Source organism: Tachypleus tridentatus, chromosome 2 (assembly GCF_004210375.1).
Source record: "Tachypleus tridentatus isolate NWPU-2018 chromosome 2, ASM421037v1, whole genome shotgun sequence".
NCBI lineage: Eukaryota > Metazoa > Arthropoda > Merostomata > Xiphosura > Limulidae > Tachypleus > Tachypleus tridentatus.
Window position 1 is genome coordinate 79687903 of NC_134826.1, and position 18409 is coordinate 79706311.

The 18409-nt window shown below is 37.7% G+C and overlaps 1 protein-coding gene across 4 annotated transcripts in view; it reads right to left on the bottom strand.

Moving 5' to 3' along the window:
• Nucleotides 1–18409, bottom strand: part of LOC143244318 (uncharacterized) — a 134312-nt gene that overhangs the window by 88174 nt on the left and 27729 nt on the right. For all 4 annotated transcript variants that reach the window (XM_076488759.1, XM_076488760.1, XM_076488758.1 and 1 more), the window contains exons 4-5: nt 4291–4426; nt 2693–2742 (exon numbers count right to left, since the gene is read on the bottom strand). In XM_076488759.1, coding sequence (XP_076344874.1) covers nt 2693–2742; nt 4291–4426 — 186 coding nt within the window. The remainder of the gene's footprint in view (nt 1–2692; nt 2743–4290; nt 4427–18409) is intronic.

Here is an 18409-nt window from a genome sequence, read left to right on the forward strand (position 1 = left end):
TGTGTACATAATGTTTATTTCTAGAGAAGAGTATTAAAAACCATTCTTTAAGGTGCCAAAATTGCAAGTTAAAACAATATTACATAATTTTTTGTTTTCTTTCACAATTAGTTAAAACAATAATAATTAACTGATTATATCTGTGTTCCTAAGTCCTTTTCAACCCACAATCTAATGGAAATCCAAAGAATATACAGACCACTCCATGGAATAGATCTTATCAACGAGAGAAAGAAGTAATATGCTACCAGATATAACCCTAGGGTCTTGAAGTAATGTAATGTGAATACAATAATCACAGGCCAAAGAAAAGAAACAAACAGTGAGAAAGAACACAGGTCCCAAAGTTGATTGAAGTAATGACTGTAGAATTATCAAAATTTATCACCATAAGATGACTGGACAACAATGACTGAAACAAAGAGGGTAAACCTGATATTATTTATGTAAACCTCAAAAGAATAGGAATTAGTCCACTAACTAATTCATAATAAAAGACACCAATTTATATTTGAATGTAAAAAAAAAATTAAACTTCTGAAATTAATTAGAAAAAACCAACAGAAATCAAAGTCCTAGTGGAAACAAATATAAAAAGCACAAAAGAAACACTATCTGGCTAATAATTAAAAACCATTTGTGTGAATTGTTACCTCCAGAACAGCTTCTGGAACCACAGCGCGGTGCAGCTGCACCTGACTAGGGGGGTCCAGGGGCATGCTCCCCTGGGAAATTTTAAAAAAATGGATGCTATTTGGTGTGATTTGGTGCAATCTGGGACATAATTTCTTTATGTTTTTTGACATTGCAATGTTGGAAAAGTACACAATATATATCATATAAAATAACAAAAGGAAATTAAAAGACTAAATCAAACTAATAAAAACTATAACTTTCATTTACAGTTTTTAGCAGATTGATTTATTCTTTTAATTTGCATTCATTGTTTAGAAGATATATCAAAATATCTAAAATTAACAAATAAAATAAAAAGTAAATAAATGAAATTTAAGATTGTTTATTTGCTATTTATTCAGTTTAATTTTTTTCTAAATCAAAATATATTAGTAATATGAGTTAATAAAACCAAAATAACTCAGTAAATATTTCAAATACAAATCATTTCATTATTATCCTTTTTTGTCATCAATAACATCATCATCATCAACTACTGGTATGCTGCCAATTAAATGTTTTACATTCACTGCCAATAACTACTTCTCTGCTGCATATATTCCATACAATTTTCAAATCACATAAAATTACTCTTTTGACTAATCATGACTACCTACAGTTTAAATTGTTCATCTATGCAATCTTGTCATTATACTACTGGTACCTTAATGTCAGTGAATTCTCCATTCTTTCACAAATTGACAATACAAACTAAAACAGCATATGAAGGAAAGCTATGACATTGCTTAAAAATTCAACTACTGATATGGTTCAATATTAAACTACTGATATCAGTGATATGCCTCAGAAATTAAATTTTGTACAGTCACTGACATCAACAACTACTGCTCTGCTGCATGTATTCCATTAAAAGTTCAAATTACTTAAAATTACTCTACATGACTACCTACAGTAAAACTTGTTCATCTATACAATCTTGTCAGTAAATTACTGGTACCTCAATATCAGTATATTTTTCATTCTTTCACAATACGAACTGAAACAGCAAATCAAGGAAAGCTTTGACATTGCTTCAAAATAAAATTAATGACATGCTTTAAAATAAACCACTGGCACTGTATGCTGCAGATAATAATAAAATGTTTTTCAGTCACTGATATCAACTTCTGCTCTGCTGCATAAATTACAGTCAAATTGCAAATCACTTAATTTCCTTTAATCAATCTTGGCTACTTTCCTCTTTTTCGAGACAAGGGTTTCCAGTGCTCTCTTCCGAGCATTTTTTTCTCTCCTTCTCTGAATGGGCAGCTCTCTGTGCCTCTGCGGCTTTCTGGACTTTTTCTTTAGCTAAGGTGGCTGGGCCAGATTTCACAGAACCATAGGCCTCAAGCCTTTCTGCACTTTTCTTCTGATTCTCCCTCAGCTTTGAGGTATACTTTGAAGCTGCTGAGCTAATGTCCTTACACATTCTCTTGTCTACAGGCTCAAAATGAACATCTTTCCTTTTAAACATTTCAATCGCTGTTGTTTCTTTGGAGCGTAGAGAATATTTTATCGTCTGGTATGCACACGATACCAGACCATGAGACCTGCAACGAGACGAAACGAGACTGCCTCCAAGATGGCAGTCAGATTTTTTTTTTCTGCAATAAACATTGAAAAAATACGATTTCTCCTCAAAAACCACCTACCCGGCCCCCAAATCGCTCATATTTTCTCCTCAAATTTACACGAATCTCGTGGGTGATCGTTGGCCGTTTGAAAACTGCAGAAATCCGCGTTTCAGCAGAAAAATGGCACGCATGGAAAACAGTAAAAGTTTATCTATAATTATCATAGGCTTCAGTGATACATCTGAAATCTTAATGAAAAGCAAAGAAAACAAGAAGAAAGAATGCTCTACTTAAACAGTTAATGTCTTCACAAAATTGTTAATCTTTTGAAATTTATTTTTTGAGCACAGGTTTTTTTTTTTTCACTTATGAAACTAAGTAACCTACAAACAACCAAATCACATAAACAAATACTGAAATAAAGAAGTAAAATCTGTACTCACCAAATTATTTGTATTAAATGTACTGGAGCTGGCAGTACTCTTTGGCAGTGCTGCAAAGGAATAAAAATATATCCAATTATATAAACATCAAATAACTAAAATGAATATGTAATTCAAACTGAATATATTAATCATACTGTAAATTCTTAGTTTGTTTTTGAATTTTTTGCAAAGCTACACATGGGCTATCTGTGCTAGCCATCCCTAATTTAACAGTTTAAGACTAGAAGGAAGGCAGCTAGTCATCATCAAGATTTACCTGCAGTGGATCATTGGTTAGATTCTGGTCCTGACTGTCAATACATAGATAGGCAGGAGAGAGTCAGTGACCAAGTCACTTAACAAGTAATGGAACTACTGTTAATTACTAAATTGTAAGATACCAGACTCTTAAACATGGATTTTAATTGGCAATGTTCATTATGATATATGTACAAGGTTGTTTAATTAGAATCTGTATCAGCATTTTAAGAATATATACTCAGTCAATAAATTTTATTTACATTTCAAATGACCCGGTTTTATGAATTTAGAAACTGAAATACTTATCATACAAGTCTACTCTGGTCTGTTACACTAGTAATAAAACATTCTAAAACTAGTAAATAAAACTAGTAATAAGACATTGCATGTTAGATTACTTTAGTTTGCATTTATTTCACGTTTGAAAAATTAAAACGTGGATTAACATTTAAAATTTTGGCATTTACTTTAGCTAGGACTTTTAGGGACAATACATATACCTAGTAGATTTAACATTTATGAAGAAAAATGATGATTAAAGCTGTAATAATAAAGTTTAAATGACGTTTTTAGAAAATTTGAGCAAATGTTTCCACTTCAGAACAAATAAAAAAAATCATGCATGCTTGCTCCCTGGACATGTAATTGAAAAAAAAACTTGCACCTTTTGCATGAATATATTATTTATGCAGGGCTGCAGTACTTTCAAGTATCAATAAGTAAACTGACAGTAAAATAAATGAAAATTTAATATGCTTTAATGAATACATCCAGTTTGAGTACTTGACAATATATAAATGTAATACTAGATTACTTCCACAGGGTTCCCGAGTATTCTGTTTCAAGAGTAAATAAAACCAAAATTAAGATTAAACATTTTTATTTCTTGCTTTTGATATTTATATGCCACTATGTTGTAGCCTATAGAGTACATAATTCTTCTCTTGATTCATCAAATGTGCACATTTTACTGAAATCATAACAATACAAACTGCAACATTAAGTATCCCTTATGTCATTTTAACATCTACTGACTGACTGACTGACAGACAAAACATTACTGTACAGTGGTGTGAGTGGTTAAAACAGGTAATCTCAGTGAATCTTCATTCCATTTTCAAGGAAATAACTTGGAAAATACTGCAGTATTTTCAACTATTAAAAATCATAGTGTTACTAAATATGTAACTCACTGCCACAAGCCAAAAATTCACTAATTTGTATGTATATCAACCAACAAATCCTATTTATGTAGAAAATACTGTTATCTTAGAGCACTTAAATTGGAAGTAGTCAGGTATTATAAAAATGAACCTTAAATACTTTTGCACTATTCAAAACATTTTGTAACTTACGTGGCCGAGGAGGAGGTTTTTTCTTCTGGTGACCAGCTTTTCCTTTTGATCTTATAATTGTGGGTTTACTTAAAGGCTGTTTTCCATGAGGTTGGGTAAGGTTCTTGTTATGACCCTTTAACTGATGCTTATGTTCCTAGAAAAACATAATTTCAAACATATTATTTAGAAGCACAAATAATTTATTCTAAAAGACTAAATACATATATGAAAAAATTTCTGCATTAATATTTAAGTAAAACAAACATTTATGTACAATTCTTTAATTAAAACAATGCTTTAACTCTTTTTAACAATAAATAACCATGTGTTATTATTCACAAAGCTACACAGTTTCTAGAAGTACAAGCCTGCAGACACACTGATGTGCCACTGGGGGTGTTATAAATATGTGAAAGTTTACTAATTCACAGCCTGTTGAAAAACAATTTCCCAAAATATTACACACAAAATTTTAATCCAGCAAAATTTTCCCTATGTTGTACTGGTGAAAACAAATGTGAATTTGGTTGGGACAGATCACTAAAATGAAATCAGAAAAGGTGAGATATGTATCAACTAGCTAGTTTAGAAAATAAAAATGTCCTACTCATAAACAGAAACTGAGATTTTACCAGAGTTACAAACACAAAACAAGAAACGTGACCAATATAGATGTACAATGTGGTAAAATAGCAAAAGTTTTATACAATTACAAAGAACGCAATGAAAAAACACGAAAGAAAAGCAGAAGAGACTTCCATAACTGATTTACTCTATCAATTACTACCTGCAGAAAACATTTTCTTTTGTTACCAATACTGGAACTTGTATAAATAGTGAAAGTCAATGGTCAACCATATAAAATCTATAAGGTCATCCATTAAGTAATGTTTGATTTTAGGTTCAGAAAAAGAGAAAGGATTTCAAATGTTTTTAATGTTATTTAATCAATGATGTATGTTCTATTGTTATTAATTACTTCTTGTTAATGATTTACAAACTTTTGAATGCCACTTCTATAATATTCTTGAGGTTTGAAGGAAAAGAATGTAGAGAGGGTAGTTTTAACATCATGTGTTCTAAGCTCTTGTCCATCAAAATAGTTCTGCAAACTTCACAACACAGATAATCAGATGCAGCAAGGTCATGAGAATAAGAAGGAAATGGACGTTTTTCTCAGTCTGGCTCTTCAATCTTTCCATATGTGATACTTGCTGTATAGGGCCATGCATTATAGTGGTCTAACACCTTTACAACTAATCAAAGCAGACCTCTTTCTTTCAGTGAAACATTCAAGCACTCTCACTGTTGACAACAGAAGTCTGATGTAATCATTACATTGAGTGGCAGCAACTCAAAGTGAGTCACACTAACAATATCCATTTTGGGCTGTGTTTTAGCCAGTTTCACTGCACTGAGCCATTGTCTGCAGTGCTTAACATTATTATACAATACCAATTTTTCATGTCCAGTCACTAATCTGTCCAAAAAAATTAAGTTACATTCACGAGAGTGCACAGAAGTGGAAATATCCACTGTTTCTCTAAGGTTGGATTCTGTCAAATAATAGGGGAACTGATTTTGCAAATTTTGACACCTTCCCAAGCTATTGCACATGATAGTGAACTGTTGAATGGGTTGAATTAAGTTTCTGTGCTAGTTCTTTAACTGTTACAGCACAATTCACATCAAGTGCAACAAGCAGCAAGTCATCATTAAACCAAACAGAACGACCTGAACGTGGCGCATCACTTAAGCTGCAGTTACCCAATCTGAATTTCTGACATCCCCTTCAACATTTTCTTTCATTGAGAGACTCTGCATCATAAACTTCTTAAATGTTTCATGTAGTTTCTTCTGCACTATTGCCTTTTTAAACTTATAAAGCATTATATGCCTAATGTGCTCCTCAGACACATCCATCTTCATAAGGGTTTATCTGATTAATGATTTGAAAAAGTGGAGTTAGATTAGTTTCTTTTGTCTGAACATTTTTATACACGTCCTACTACATATTTTAGTCATTAAAGCCTTCTACAAAGACAGAATTGATGATGCACTTCCTGTATAACATTTTTGTACATTACTTATGGGTGACCTGATATTTACATTGAATGCACAAATTTTTAAAAACTAGTTCCAGTGCAATACCTATTGACATGCATAAATTATTCTTCTGCAATACAACTTAAGCATAAATTTCACCTTTGATCAAATTATTGTTTAATTACTATGAGTGCCATACAAAGATGTGCATTTTTCTTTCACGTACGGTTTAAAGTCATGCTGAAAATTATTACCAGGTGATGTACCAGGTTCTATTCCACTATAGGAACTATGCTTTTATCATCAGTTCAATAACTCTTAACTATTCTTGTTCATCGTTGCCTCCTATATGTAAATTTTTACACATGCCACAAGCCTTCTTCTCTCCCTATTGGAATCAAGTGATTTCAAAATATCTCTAATTTAAATCACATTGCATCATCTCTCCAGCAATAGCAGCATGGAAGACATGACTCCCTCTATGTGCCTCTACTAAACTATCATTTCACAGTTTGGCAGAAGACAGAAGCATCTGAGGGGGTTGGAGAGAACCACTTATTTGAAATACATTTTAAGTATCACAAAATTACAGCTCCTGATGTGGTAGTTTCCTCTCATCATAAAATTATGATACAATATATTCTTCACATATCCATTAGGAGAGGAAAAAAATAGAAGCACATCCATTTGGGAGGAAAGTGAGGGAGAATAAGTATCTGAACCCTTGAATAGATATATACAAGTCAGTCCCACAATACAGAAAAGTGGGTGAACCAAGGATGAGCCCCATGGTGTAAAATGAATAGGATGTAATAGAACATACTTGACAAGTTAACTACACCCAAACTTCATGCCACTGGAAACTAACATCCACATGGGATAGGATGAAGATCATACTGTCTTTACCTTAAACCCAAGAGGCCTTAGGGAATCTAGAGCTACTCCAATCCCAGGGCATGACGTGTTATTTAAAGAATATCTCAATCTGGGAACCCAACATCTGATATTGAAAGAATATTTATGTAAACAAAATCTACTCCCCAACAGTGAAACCATCCAATGAGACACCACTCCCCACAAAGTGGGTTCCATGTAACGAGGACATGAAAGATAGTCCCCTGAAATGAAAAAACTGAAGAATAGCCACATGTAGAAAGTGAAAACTTAAAAATATCAAAAATGTGAAATGATGGTGTTAGGTATAGTCCAAATACTTAATTGCAGAATTTCTTTCAATGGCCAACAAAGATGAGAAGCAAAGGAAAAGATGAGGTGTTGAATATAAGCTACTCTAAACTAATTCCTAAAATGGCAGAACCTCAAATAAGAGAGCAGACAGGGTGTGGAAAACTAACAATTCCATGGAATAAAGTTGTAGAGGAAAATGTTAGGTCCAACTCAGATAAGTGTTAAAAAAAAAAAAAAACATCAAAATGGATGAGATACTGGATAGAACACTTCTTTATTCGATTAACCAACCCACCTGAGCAACCACTTGAAGGAACTGACAAGTATGACTAACTGACTACAGTTTGGAATGGACCAGAAGAAACCAATCCTTCATATAATTATGGAAATGCAGCCTTGGGGCATGAAGAAGAACAGCAAAAGCCCTGACCACCTGAAAGAAAATATAAGGTGTAGAAGCAAGCCTGAGATAGAAGAGTGCAAAGCTGGTACCCCACCAAGTGATGGATGAGCCAAAGATATGGATGAAATTGTGCTCAGATGGGAATATGCATGTAACCACTGGCAACATCCATCCTGTAAATCCATAAAATGTGGTGAAACAGGGATGGTATATATAGCAGTTGAAGTAAGACAAATCAATGAACAGTCCTCCAGTCCCCAGTTTACTTGGGAGCAACAAATAGTTGAGAGTAAAAACATAGTCAATGATGAGGAACAGGTTCAATAGCCTATTAAATGAGGAGATGCTGAACCTTCTCTGGCAGGCACTAACAAACAAGAGTGCAAAGTAGAAGGAAGGAAACAGGTACAGGAGACAAAAGGTGTGGAAAGAAATATGATCTCAAATTATTCAAACAAAACTTGAGGAACCCAAACATCATTGACGAAAGGATACCATGGTGGGAAAAAGCCACAAGATGATTTTTTTTTTTTTAGTTTTATGGCACAAAACAGCGAGGCTATCTGCGCCAGACATTCGTTAAAAATGTAAAAAAAAAAAAAAAAAATGTAGTAATAGACATAAATGGAAATGAAGTTAAAACAAAAAAGTATAAAACCAATGTTGACACCTAGTCTACAATGTTAAGATAGAAGGCAGAGTATAAGAAGTTGTAAAGTACTTACTCTAGCAAAAAGGTACTGATCATAATCCCGCCAGGAAGACCAACAGGTAAGTTCAAGAACCACCGTCAGTCACCTGAAGTTGGTCTTTCCAGTCCAGGTTCCGGGTTATGTGTCATAGCAACCAGTATCAAAATGTAAAAGGATAGAAATTTTAAAAGATACACAGAAAAATTGTAACAATGAGTAGCCAAATGTTCAGTAAAAAGATAAAGTCAAGTAAATGGAGTAAAATTTGTAAAAGTAAATGAAGGTAAAAACAAAACAGCAATTAAAACAGAAAATGGTGTAAAAACCAATGGTGACATCCAGTCTTCAAAGTTGTAAAATATTTACTCTAGCAAAATGGTAATGATCATAACCCGCCAGGAAGACTAACAGGTAAGTTCAAGAACCACCGTCAATCACCTGAAGTTCGCCTTTCCTGTCCTGGTTCCGGGTAATGTGTCATAGCAGCTATTATCAAAAGTAAAAGAATAAAAGTTTTAAAAGACACTTTGCAAAATCGTAATAATGAGTAGCCAAATGTCCAGTAAAAAGATAAAAGTCAAGTAAATGGAGTAAAATTTGTAAAAGTAATTGAAGATAAAAGCAAAACAGCAATTAAAACAGAAAATGGCGTAAAAACCAATGTTGACATCCAGTCAACAAAGTTGTAAAGAACTACCTGTAGCAGAATGGTAATGATCATAACCCGCCAAGAAGACTAACAGGTAAGTATAAAAACCACCGTCAGTCACCTGAAGTTGGTCTTCCCAGTCCTGGTTCTGGGTAATGAGTCAATATGGCCAGTACTAAAAAGTTAATTAGTAAAAGTGTGAAATGATATGCAGCAAAAGTATAACAACAACTCGCCAGGACGACTAACGAGTAGTTCAAACAGTAGCGTTAGTCACCTGAAGTTGGCCTTTCCAGTCCTAGTGTCGAGTTATTTAATGTTCTGGCCATTGTCCAATGTCAAATTGAAGGAGAGAGATTACAACTGTAAAGAAGGAACCACAATTAAAAAGGTGTAATGAATAAATATGCAACACTTAAATGAGATTAAAAGATTAATGGCCATTAAAAAATTAAAAACATTATCAAGGTGGACAAAGTCACCATCACCAATAACTCTGTCCAATGTTACAGACTGACCCTGGGAAAAAATATGTTTAAAATATTGCCGTCGTTGAGAAATGTAACGATGGCAAGAAAGTAAAACGTGGCTGATAGTGATTCGAGTGTTACACAAACTACACATTGGTGCATCAGTTCCAGATAAAAGAAAATGATGAGTTAAAAAACTGTGACCAATGCGTAGCCTAGTGAGAACAACTTCCTCCTTCGAACTTTACGGAAGCTAGATGGCCAAAGTCCAATTTTGGGTTTGATTTGAAAAAGTTTGTTGTCACGATGCTCACTCCAAATGGACTGCCAGCTGGCACGGAGCCGAGCCTTGAAGACAACACCATAGTCCATGTACGGAATAGGCATAGGAGTGATGGTGCTGAAGCAGACATATTTAGCTGCTATGTCTGCAAGCTCGTTCCCGCAAATACCAACATGGCCTGGTATCCAGAAAAACTGGATTGAAGTAGCTGCTAATGAGAAATGGGCCAGTCGGTTTCGAATATCAGCGAGAATAGGATGTGAGCTAACGTGTAGCGATTCCAAGGCAAGTATAGAACTAAGCGAATCAGTATAAATAGTGCAGTTGGAGTACTGCTCAGCTGCAATATGATCCAGGGCAAGAGATATGGCATACAGTTCAGCAGTGAACACAGAAGCTGTAGAAGGGATTCTGCACGCAACTACTGACCCATAGCAAACCATAGCAGAGCCCACTGAATTACCTGATTTGGAACCATCTGTATAAATTGGAACTGAATGATTGTTTGAAAATATTCATTGAATAAAAGACGGTACTTCCAATCTGGAGTATCTGCCTTTTAGGTGACTGAAAGAAAGGTCACATTTGGGGGCTGTAATAAGCCATGGTGGGATGGGCCAACCTGTGGAATCTGCAATGTTATCCAAGGACAGACCCAATTCATCCAATTGTGCCCAGATGCGAAGGCCAAATGGAGCAATGACAAATCGTCTGTTCTGAAAAAGTACTGCCCACCGAGGAAGGAAAACACATTTGCAGGTGGGATGCTTTGGTAAGGAATGAAGTTTCGAAGTATATTGTAAAGATAGTTGCAAACGGCGAAGGTGTAGAGAAGGTTCATGAGATTCAATGTATATACTTTGAACTGGAGAGGTACGGAAAGCCCCAGTGCAGAGTCAAAGTCCTTGGTGATGAATGGGGTCCAGCATCTTTAAGGCTGAGGTCCTGGCAGAGCCATAGACCATTGATCCATAATCGAGTTTCAATCTAATAAGAGCACGATATACCTTTAACATTGAACAGCGATCTGCCCCCCAACTGTTAGAAGAGAGAACACAGAGGATGTTCAGTGCTTTTGTGCATTTGACCCGAAGCTGCTTTAAGTGTGGTATAAAGGTCAGTTTACGATCAAAGATAAGCCCCAAGAACTTGGTCTCCGGGACCACTGGCAGCAAAACTTCACCTATATGAAGTTCAAGATCAGGGTGAATACCCCGTAGACGGCAAAAGTGCATGCATACAGTTTTGGAGAGAGAAAAATTAAAGCCGTTCGCCAGAGTCCACTTCCGTACACAATTGAGGGCGGTTTGTAGTTGCCGCTCAATATATCTCATGTTTGACGACTGACATTAGAAAGTGAAAGTCTGCGACAACAGCCCATTCGCAACAGTGAGATGGAGTTGTTCAGTGATGGCATTTATCTTTATACTGAAGAGTGTAACACTCAATACACAGCCTTGAGGGACTCCAAGTTCTTGTACAAAAGAACGAGAAAGTGTCGAACCTACACGATCTTGGAATCTCCTGTCCATTAAAAAATTTTAATAAACATGGGTAGATGGCCACGTAACCCATATGTATGAAGGTCTCGCAAAACGCCATACCTCCATGTTGTGTCGTAAGCCTTCTCTATGTCAAAGAATATTGATACAAGATGTTGGCGGTTGAGAAAGGCTTCTCTGATAGATGTTTCAAGACGAATTAGGTGGTCTGTGGTGGAGTGCTGTCGACGGAACCCACACTGGGTGGGCGAGAGGAGGTTGTTTGATTCAAGGAACCAAACAAGACGAGCATTAATCATCCTTTCTAATGTCTTACAGAGACAGCTCGTCAAAGCAATTGGACGGTAGTTTGAAGGAATCTTGGGATCTTTCCCTGGCATAGAGAAAGGTAAAATAATAGCCTGGCGCCAGGCATCAGGAAAAACATTCTCCTGCCAGATCCGGTTGAAAACAATCAGAAGGACATCAAGAGAAGCAGGAGATAGATGGTGCAGCATGTCATAATGAATATCATCAGGTCCAACAGACGTACTGGCAGACCCATGAAGGGCCATTTTTTAGTTCCACCAGAGTAATGGGACAATTATAGTCAAAGAAACAGTCAGTTCGAAAGGAAAGAGGTGATCGCTCTGCCCGAGTCTTGATGGCCAGGAAGGTGGAGGAACAAGCAGAAGTGCTAGATACCCGGCAAAAGCTTTCACCTAGAGTGTTAGCGATGTTCCGAACATCAGTCACCTCCTGACCATCAGACAGTAAGATCGAGAGGGGGACAGAATTGTAGTGCCCATTAACCTTTCGAATCCTGTTCCATATGATCTTGGAACTGGTGGTAGAAGATATGCTGGTTGTGAACTTAATCCAAGATTCCTTCTGGCTTTGACGTCTTACCCACCTAGCATGTGCACGGGCCCGTTGGAAAGCAGCCCCGGTTTGAAAGTGTGGGATATCTACAAAAAGTATCCCAGGCCCGCTTTTGAGCCTTCCGTGCTAAGTGGCAAGCAGGATTCCACCACGGATGAGGATATCGTGGAAAACGTGTCGAGGTTTTAGAAATACACTGAGCAGCTGCATGTGTAATACAGTCAGTTACCGCTGCTACACAGTCATCTATTGATGGCTGATTTACGATGGCAGGATCAAGTTCTACGAGAGCGGACCAGTCTGCCTGATCCAGCTTCCACCAGGGCACGCGGGAGGGTGGCATCGACCACGGCCAGTCTCTCTCAAAAGGATCGGAAAATTATCACTGTCTAGTGGATTACTGTCAACCCTCCATGAAAAATGGGAGAATAATGAAGGGGAGCAAACTGAGAGATAAATAGCAGTAAAGGACTGACTAGGTGCATGAAAGTAAGTGGAAGAACCAGTATTGAAAAGAGAAAGAATGTGATCAGAGAGCATCCGCTCTACAAATCAACTCCTCCCATCAATAATAGCACTTGCCCAGAGGGGATGATGTCCATTAAAATCCCCTAGGATTAGAAATGGAGATGGCAATTGTTCAACGAGAGCATCAAGATCTGATTGATCATATGTCTCTCCAGGGGACAGGTACACTGTTTGTTCTAAACAGTGATGGTATGACCCAAGGAAACACGGATGGCTACAGCCTCCAAGGGTGTGTTGAGTGACAAAGACGGGGTTGGCACGTGTTGATCAACCAACAGTGCCACCCCTCCATGTACTCGACCATCACACAACCTGTCATTTCTGTACAGAGAAAACTGCCGAATGGAGACAGTTTCAGCAGTTTTGAGAAATGTTTCTTGTAAAGAAAGACAAACAGGATGGTAGGAAGCAATCAGCGTTTTGATATCATCCAGATTAGAACGTAAACCTCGACAGTTCCATTGTATCAAGGTGGCCATTTTTAAGAACGGGTAGGTGAAGTGGCTGGAGAACCCTTCGGTTTACGACCACGTCTTTTTTTCTTTACTGTCTTTAGTCGGAGGAGGTCTATCAACCTCCATGGATCCTGCTCTGGGTCGGGTGGGCAGGTTTTTGTTATTGGAAGGGGAATCTAGTGACTGAGGACGAGAACGAATAATTGTTTTGTCTCTTGTGGTGGGAGAAAAAGATGTATCAAAAGAAATGCCTGTATTTGAAACTGAAGGACGTGGATCTTGAGGTTTGTTGGAAGGTATGGGAGGAACAGAGATGGGTGTGGAAGTCGATTCATCAACCTTTTTAACCACGGAGGTCAAAAGGCTTTTCAGTTGTTTTGAAAACGATTCTCTTGGAGGCACAGAGAGATCTGTCTGCACTCCCACTGTAGTTGTGGAATGAAGTGCAGCAGCATATGTCCGAGATGGAGTTGTGGACAGTGATTTCCGAGCCTCAGAATAACTAATGTTATGTGTCGTTTTCAAATGCTGCACCTCTTTTTCCTCCAACCATTTTGGGCAAGAATGAAAGTAAGAGGGGTGAGAACCATTGCAGTTTACGCAATGTGGGTTCACGTCACAGTCATAGGCATCGTGGTCCTTGCCTCCACAACGAGCATATGTCAGGGAACCACGACAAGATGTCTTTGAGTGGCCGAATCTCTGACATTGGAAACATCGAAGAGGGTTTGGTATGTATGGCCGAACCCTGCAAATGAGATAACCTGCCTTGATGGTGGCAGGTGCACGTGGTGAAGTAAATGTTAAAACAAGGGTATTTGTTAGCAGTGTAACTCCATCTTTGCGGTGGAGATGCCTCACTGCAGAAACTCCTTGAGTGGAGAGACCAGCGAGAATCTCTGACTGGGGACGTTCTTCAAATCCCTTTCAACAATAACTCCTCGTGAAGAATTCAAGGTAGCATGGGGTGTAACCTCAATAGGTATATCCCCAATTGCCTTTGAATTCAAGAGGAGTTCACTGTGATGGGATGTGGATGTTTCAACCAATATGTCACCAGATCGAAGTTTCTTTACTGACTTTGGAGAGCCAGCAAGTCCTTCTAGTCCCTTTTGAATAAAAAAAGGGGACATTTGCCCTAAAGGTTTTTCCGAAAGAGAATGTAATATAAGAAAATGAGGTGCGTGTGTTCCTGATGTTGAAGATTGCTGTTCTGAGTATTCAAGGCGTGGTCGCTACCCATTGACTGTTTTTTACAATTTTATTTAAATTTTTAGAGGATCCATAGGAAAAGAAAAATTTCGGTACCCACTGACCCCACCCACCATGGAGCCCTACAAGGGGACGCACTACAAAGTCACGCAAGGACAATGCAGCAACACCAGGGTTTCGTGAGCACTATACCCAAACACCAGCATCAGGCACAATGTCCACAACACCCGTTGAGAACTTCCAACACTGGTACTTGGTTGACTCTAGCCCAAGTGGACCAGCCAATTGACCCAAGGGGGGCCACCCAAAGGCAGCCTGCCTACAGGAATTCGAGGCCAAAGAGGTGTGTTAGGGTTGGACCCCTCAACCACCAGGATCCTCTCCTCCCCTTCATGGGTCGCCACTCACGGCAAACACGTGGGTGGATGTTTAGATCCCAGAGAAGGTAACCAGATAGAACAGAACCTTCCCTGTGAGGTCCCCTCACCACGTACAGGAATCCACACCGAGGGGGCCACAAGATGAGCTCTTACTGAACCAGACACCACAAAGTAGTTACCAGAACTGTTAATGATTACTGACAAAAATGACAAGCTGTGACATCTTAAGAGTTGGGAAGGGTAATGATGAGAAACTGTAATGGATGCTACATTTGATTCTGATAGATAAACAGGCTACCAGATGGAAAAGGACAGATTGTTTTGGGCTGATGCCACCCAAAATTCTTATTACTTTTAGAGTGATATCAAAGATGAAACACCATAAAAGCATGGCCCATACATAAATTCCAGAGAAAAGGTGTAAGTAACCAAGTCCTTGATGAGACAGCAGGTAAGGCAAGAGCTGAAGACAACAAATGAGCTCTTAAGGATGTCCCATGAAAACTCCTCAGGTTTTCTGTGATGATCGTCAGATTGAAAATGAATAGAAGAAAAATACTACAAAAAATTTGTTGGTTTGGTGCTTTATGGCACAAAGCAGCTAGGCTATCTGTACCAAATATCTGGTAAAAAGTTAAAATTAAAGTTAGTAAAATTCATAAAAGGAAATTAAGGTAAAACAAAACAGTTTATAAAACATAAATAGCATTAAAACCAATTTTTACATCTAGTTAAACAGAGGTAAGAGAAAAACTACAGTGATACAAGATGTAAAGGACCTTCTGAAGCATAACTGTAACTATCATAACTCGCCAGGAAGACTAACAGATAAGTTAAAAAACCAATATTAGTCACCTGTAGTTGGCCTTTACAGTCCTGGTTCCGAGTTATAGGATGTTATGGCCATTTTCAAAAATTAAAATAATAAAAGTTTTAAAAGGCTTGTAGTAAAATTTTAATATCTTGCCAGGATTACTAACAAGTAGTTAAAACAGCAGCATTAGCAACCTGAAGTTGGCCTTTCCAGTCCTGATTTCGAGTTAGTTGATGTTACAGCCATTTTCTAATTTCAAATTGAACTAGATGGACTTTGATTCTTACAATGGAATCACATTAAAAAAGGTCTAATGTATAAATTAAAAAACGTAAATAGCATTAAAAAGATGAATGGCTTTTAAAAAACTAAAAACATTTCCAAGGTGGACAGTGTCACCAAAACCAATAATACTGTCTAACATTATGGATAAACTGTGGGACAGAACATGTTTAAAATGGTGCCATCATTGAGAGTCATAACTTATTGCGTAGCTTATTGTGACCTGATTGTGATACAGACATGTTATCGGTGCATCAGTCCCTGATAAAAAAAAGAACAAGTTAAAAAACTGACTAGTGCAGAGTGTAGTTAGAACAACTTCCTCTTTCCAATCCTTTGAGAAGAAAGATGGCCAAAGTCCAATATAGGGTTTTATTTGGAAAAGCTCATTTTCATATTGCTCACTCCAAGTTGACTACTAACTGGCACAGAGCCAAGCCTTGAATACAGGACCATAGTCCATGTATGGAACAGGCACAGCAGTCACAGTGCCAGGGCAGATAGATTTAGTTGAAGTGTCGGCGAGTTTGTTCCCGTGAATACCAACATGGCCCGGTATCCAGAAACACTTCATAGAAGTAGATGTTAAAAAGAAATGGACCAGTCAATTTTGAATATCAATGAGAACAGGGTGTGAACTAGCATTGAGCAATTCCAGCACCAATCGAGAACTAAGCAAGTCAGTATAAATAGTGCAGTTTGGGTAGCTTAGTTTCTATGTGATCCAGGGCAAGAGAAATGGTGCACAGTTCAGCAGTGAACACAGAAGCTGTAGAGGGGATGCTGCACAAAACCACTGAAGCATAACAAACCATGGCCACACAGTCACCTGATTTCAAACCATCTGTATAAACAGGAATGCAAGGATGGTTCAAAATATGTTCAGCAAATAACAGTATTTCCAATCAGGAGTGTCTGCTTTTCTCAGGTGACTTAAAGATAGGTAACATTTGAGGACTGTAACAAGCTATAGCACAATGGACTAAACAGTGAATACACCAATGTTACCCAAGGACAGAGCCAATTCATCCAACTGCACGTGGATACAAAGGTCAAAAGGAGCAATGGCAGATTGTCTGTTCTGAAAAAATATGGCCACTGAGGGAGGAAAAAACAACACCAAGTGGGATGCTTTGGTAAGGAATGAAGTTTTGAAGCATATAGTAAAGTCAGTTGCAAAAAGCAGAGGTGCAAAGAAGGTTCATGAAACTATGTATAAACTCTGAACTCAGAAAGTGCAGAAAGCCCCAGTGCAGAGCTGAAGTCCTTGATGATGAATGTGGTCCAGCATCTTTAAGGACAAGGTCCTGCCAGAGCCATAGACCAGTGATCCATAGAAGAGTTTCAAATGAATAAAAGCAAGATATATTTTTAGCATAGAACATTGATCTGCTCCCCAAGTGGTGGAAGAGACTACATGGAGGATGTTCATTGCTCTTGTACATTTGACCCATAGCTGCTTGATGGGTGGTATAAAGGTCAGCTGATGGTCAAAGATAAGCCCCAACAACTTGGTCTTAGGGACCACCGACAGCACAACTTCACCAATAGAGTTCAGGGTCAGAATGAATACCCTGTTGGTGGCAAAAGTGCATGCAAACAGTTAAAGCCATTTGCTGTGGTCCCCTTCGATAAATGATTGAAGGCAGTCTGAAGCTGCTGCTTAATATACCTCATGTTTGATAACTGATTGAGATATGAAAGTCATCAACATAAAGCCCATTCGCAACAGTAAGAGGGAGTTGTTCAGTGAATTCATTAATCTTTATATTGAAAAGTGTGACACTCAAAACACAGTCCTAAAGGACTCCAAACTCCTATAGAAGAGAACGGGAAAGTGTCGAACCCACACAAACTTGGAATCTCCTGTCCATTAAAGTTTTTAATAAAAATAGGCAAATGGTCACGTAACCCATATATATATATGGAGGTCTCACAAAATGCCATACCTCCATGTTGTATCATTCGCAATCTCAATGTCAAAGAATATTGATACAAGATGCTGTCATTTGAGAAAGGCTTCTCTGATTGATGTTTCAAGTCAAATCAAGTGGTCCTTGGTGGAGCACTGTCATTGGAACCCACACTGGATGGACAAGAGAAGGTTGTTTGATTCAAGGAAACAAACAAGACGAGCATTAACCATCATCTCCAAGGTCTTACAGAGACAGCTCATCAAAGCAATTGGATGGTAGTTTGAAGGAATATAGGGATTATTCTCAGGCTTAGACAATAGGTAGAACAGCAGGAAAAACATTCTCCTGCAGATCCAGTTAAAAACAATCAGAAGAATAGCAAGAGAAGCAGGAGCTAGATGGTGCAGCGTTTCATAGTGTACATCATCAGGTCCAACCGACGTTCTGCCAGGCTGA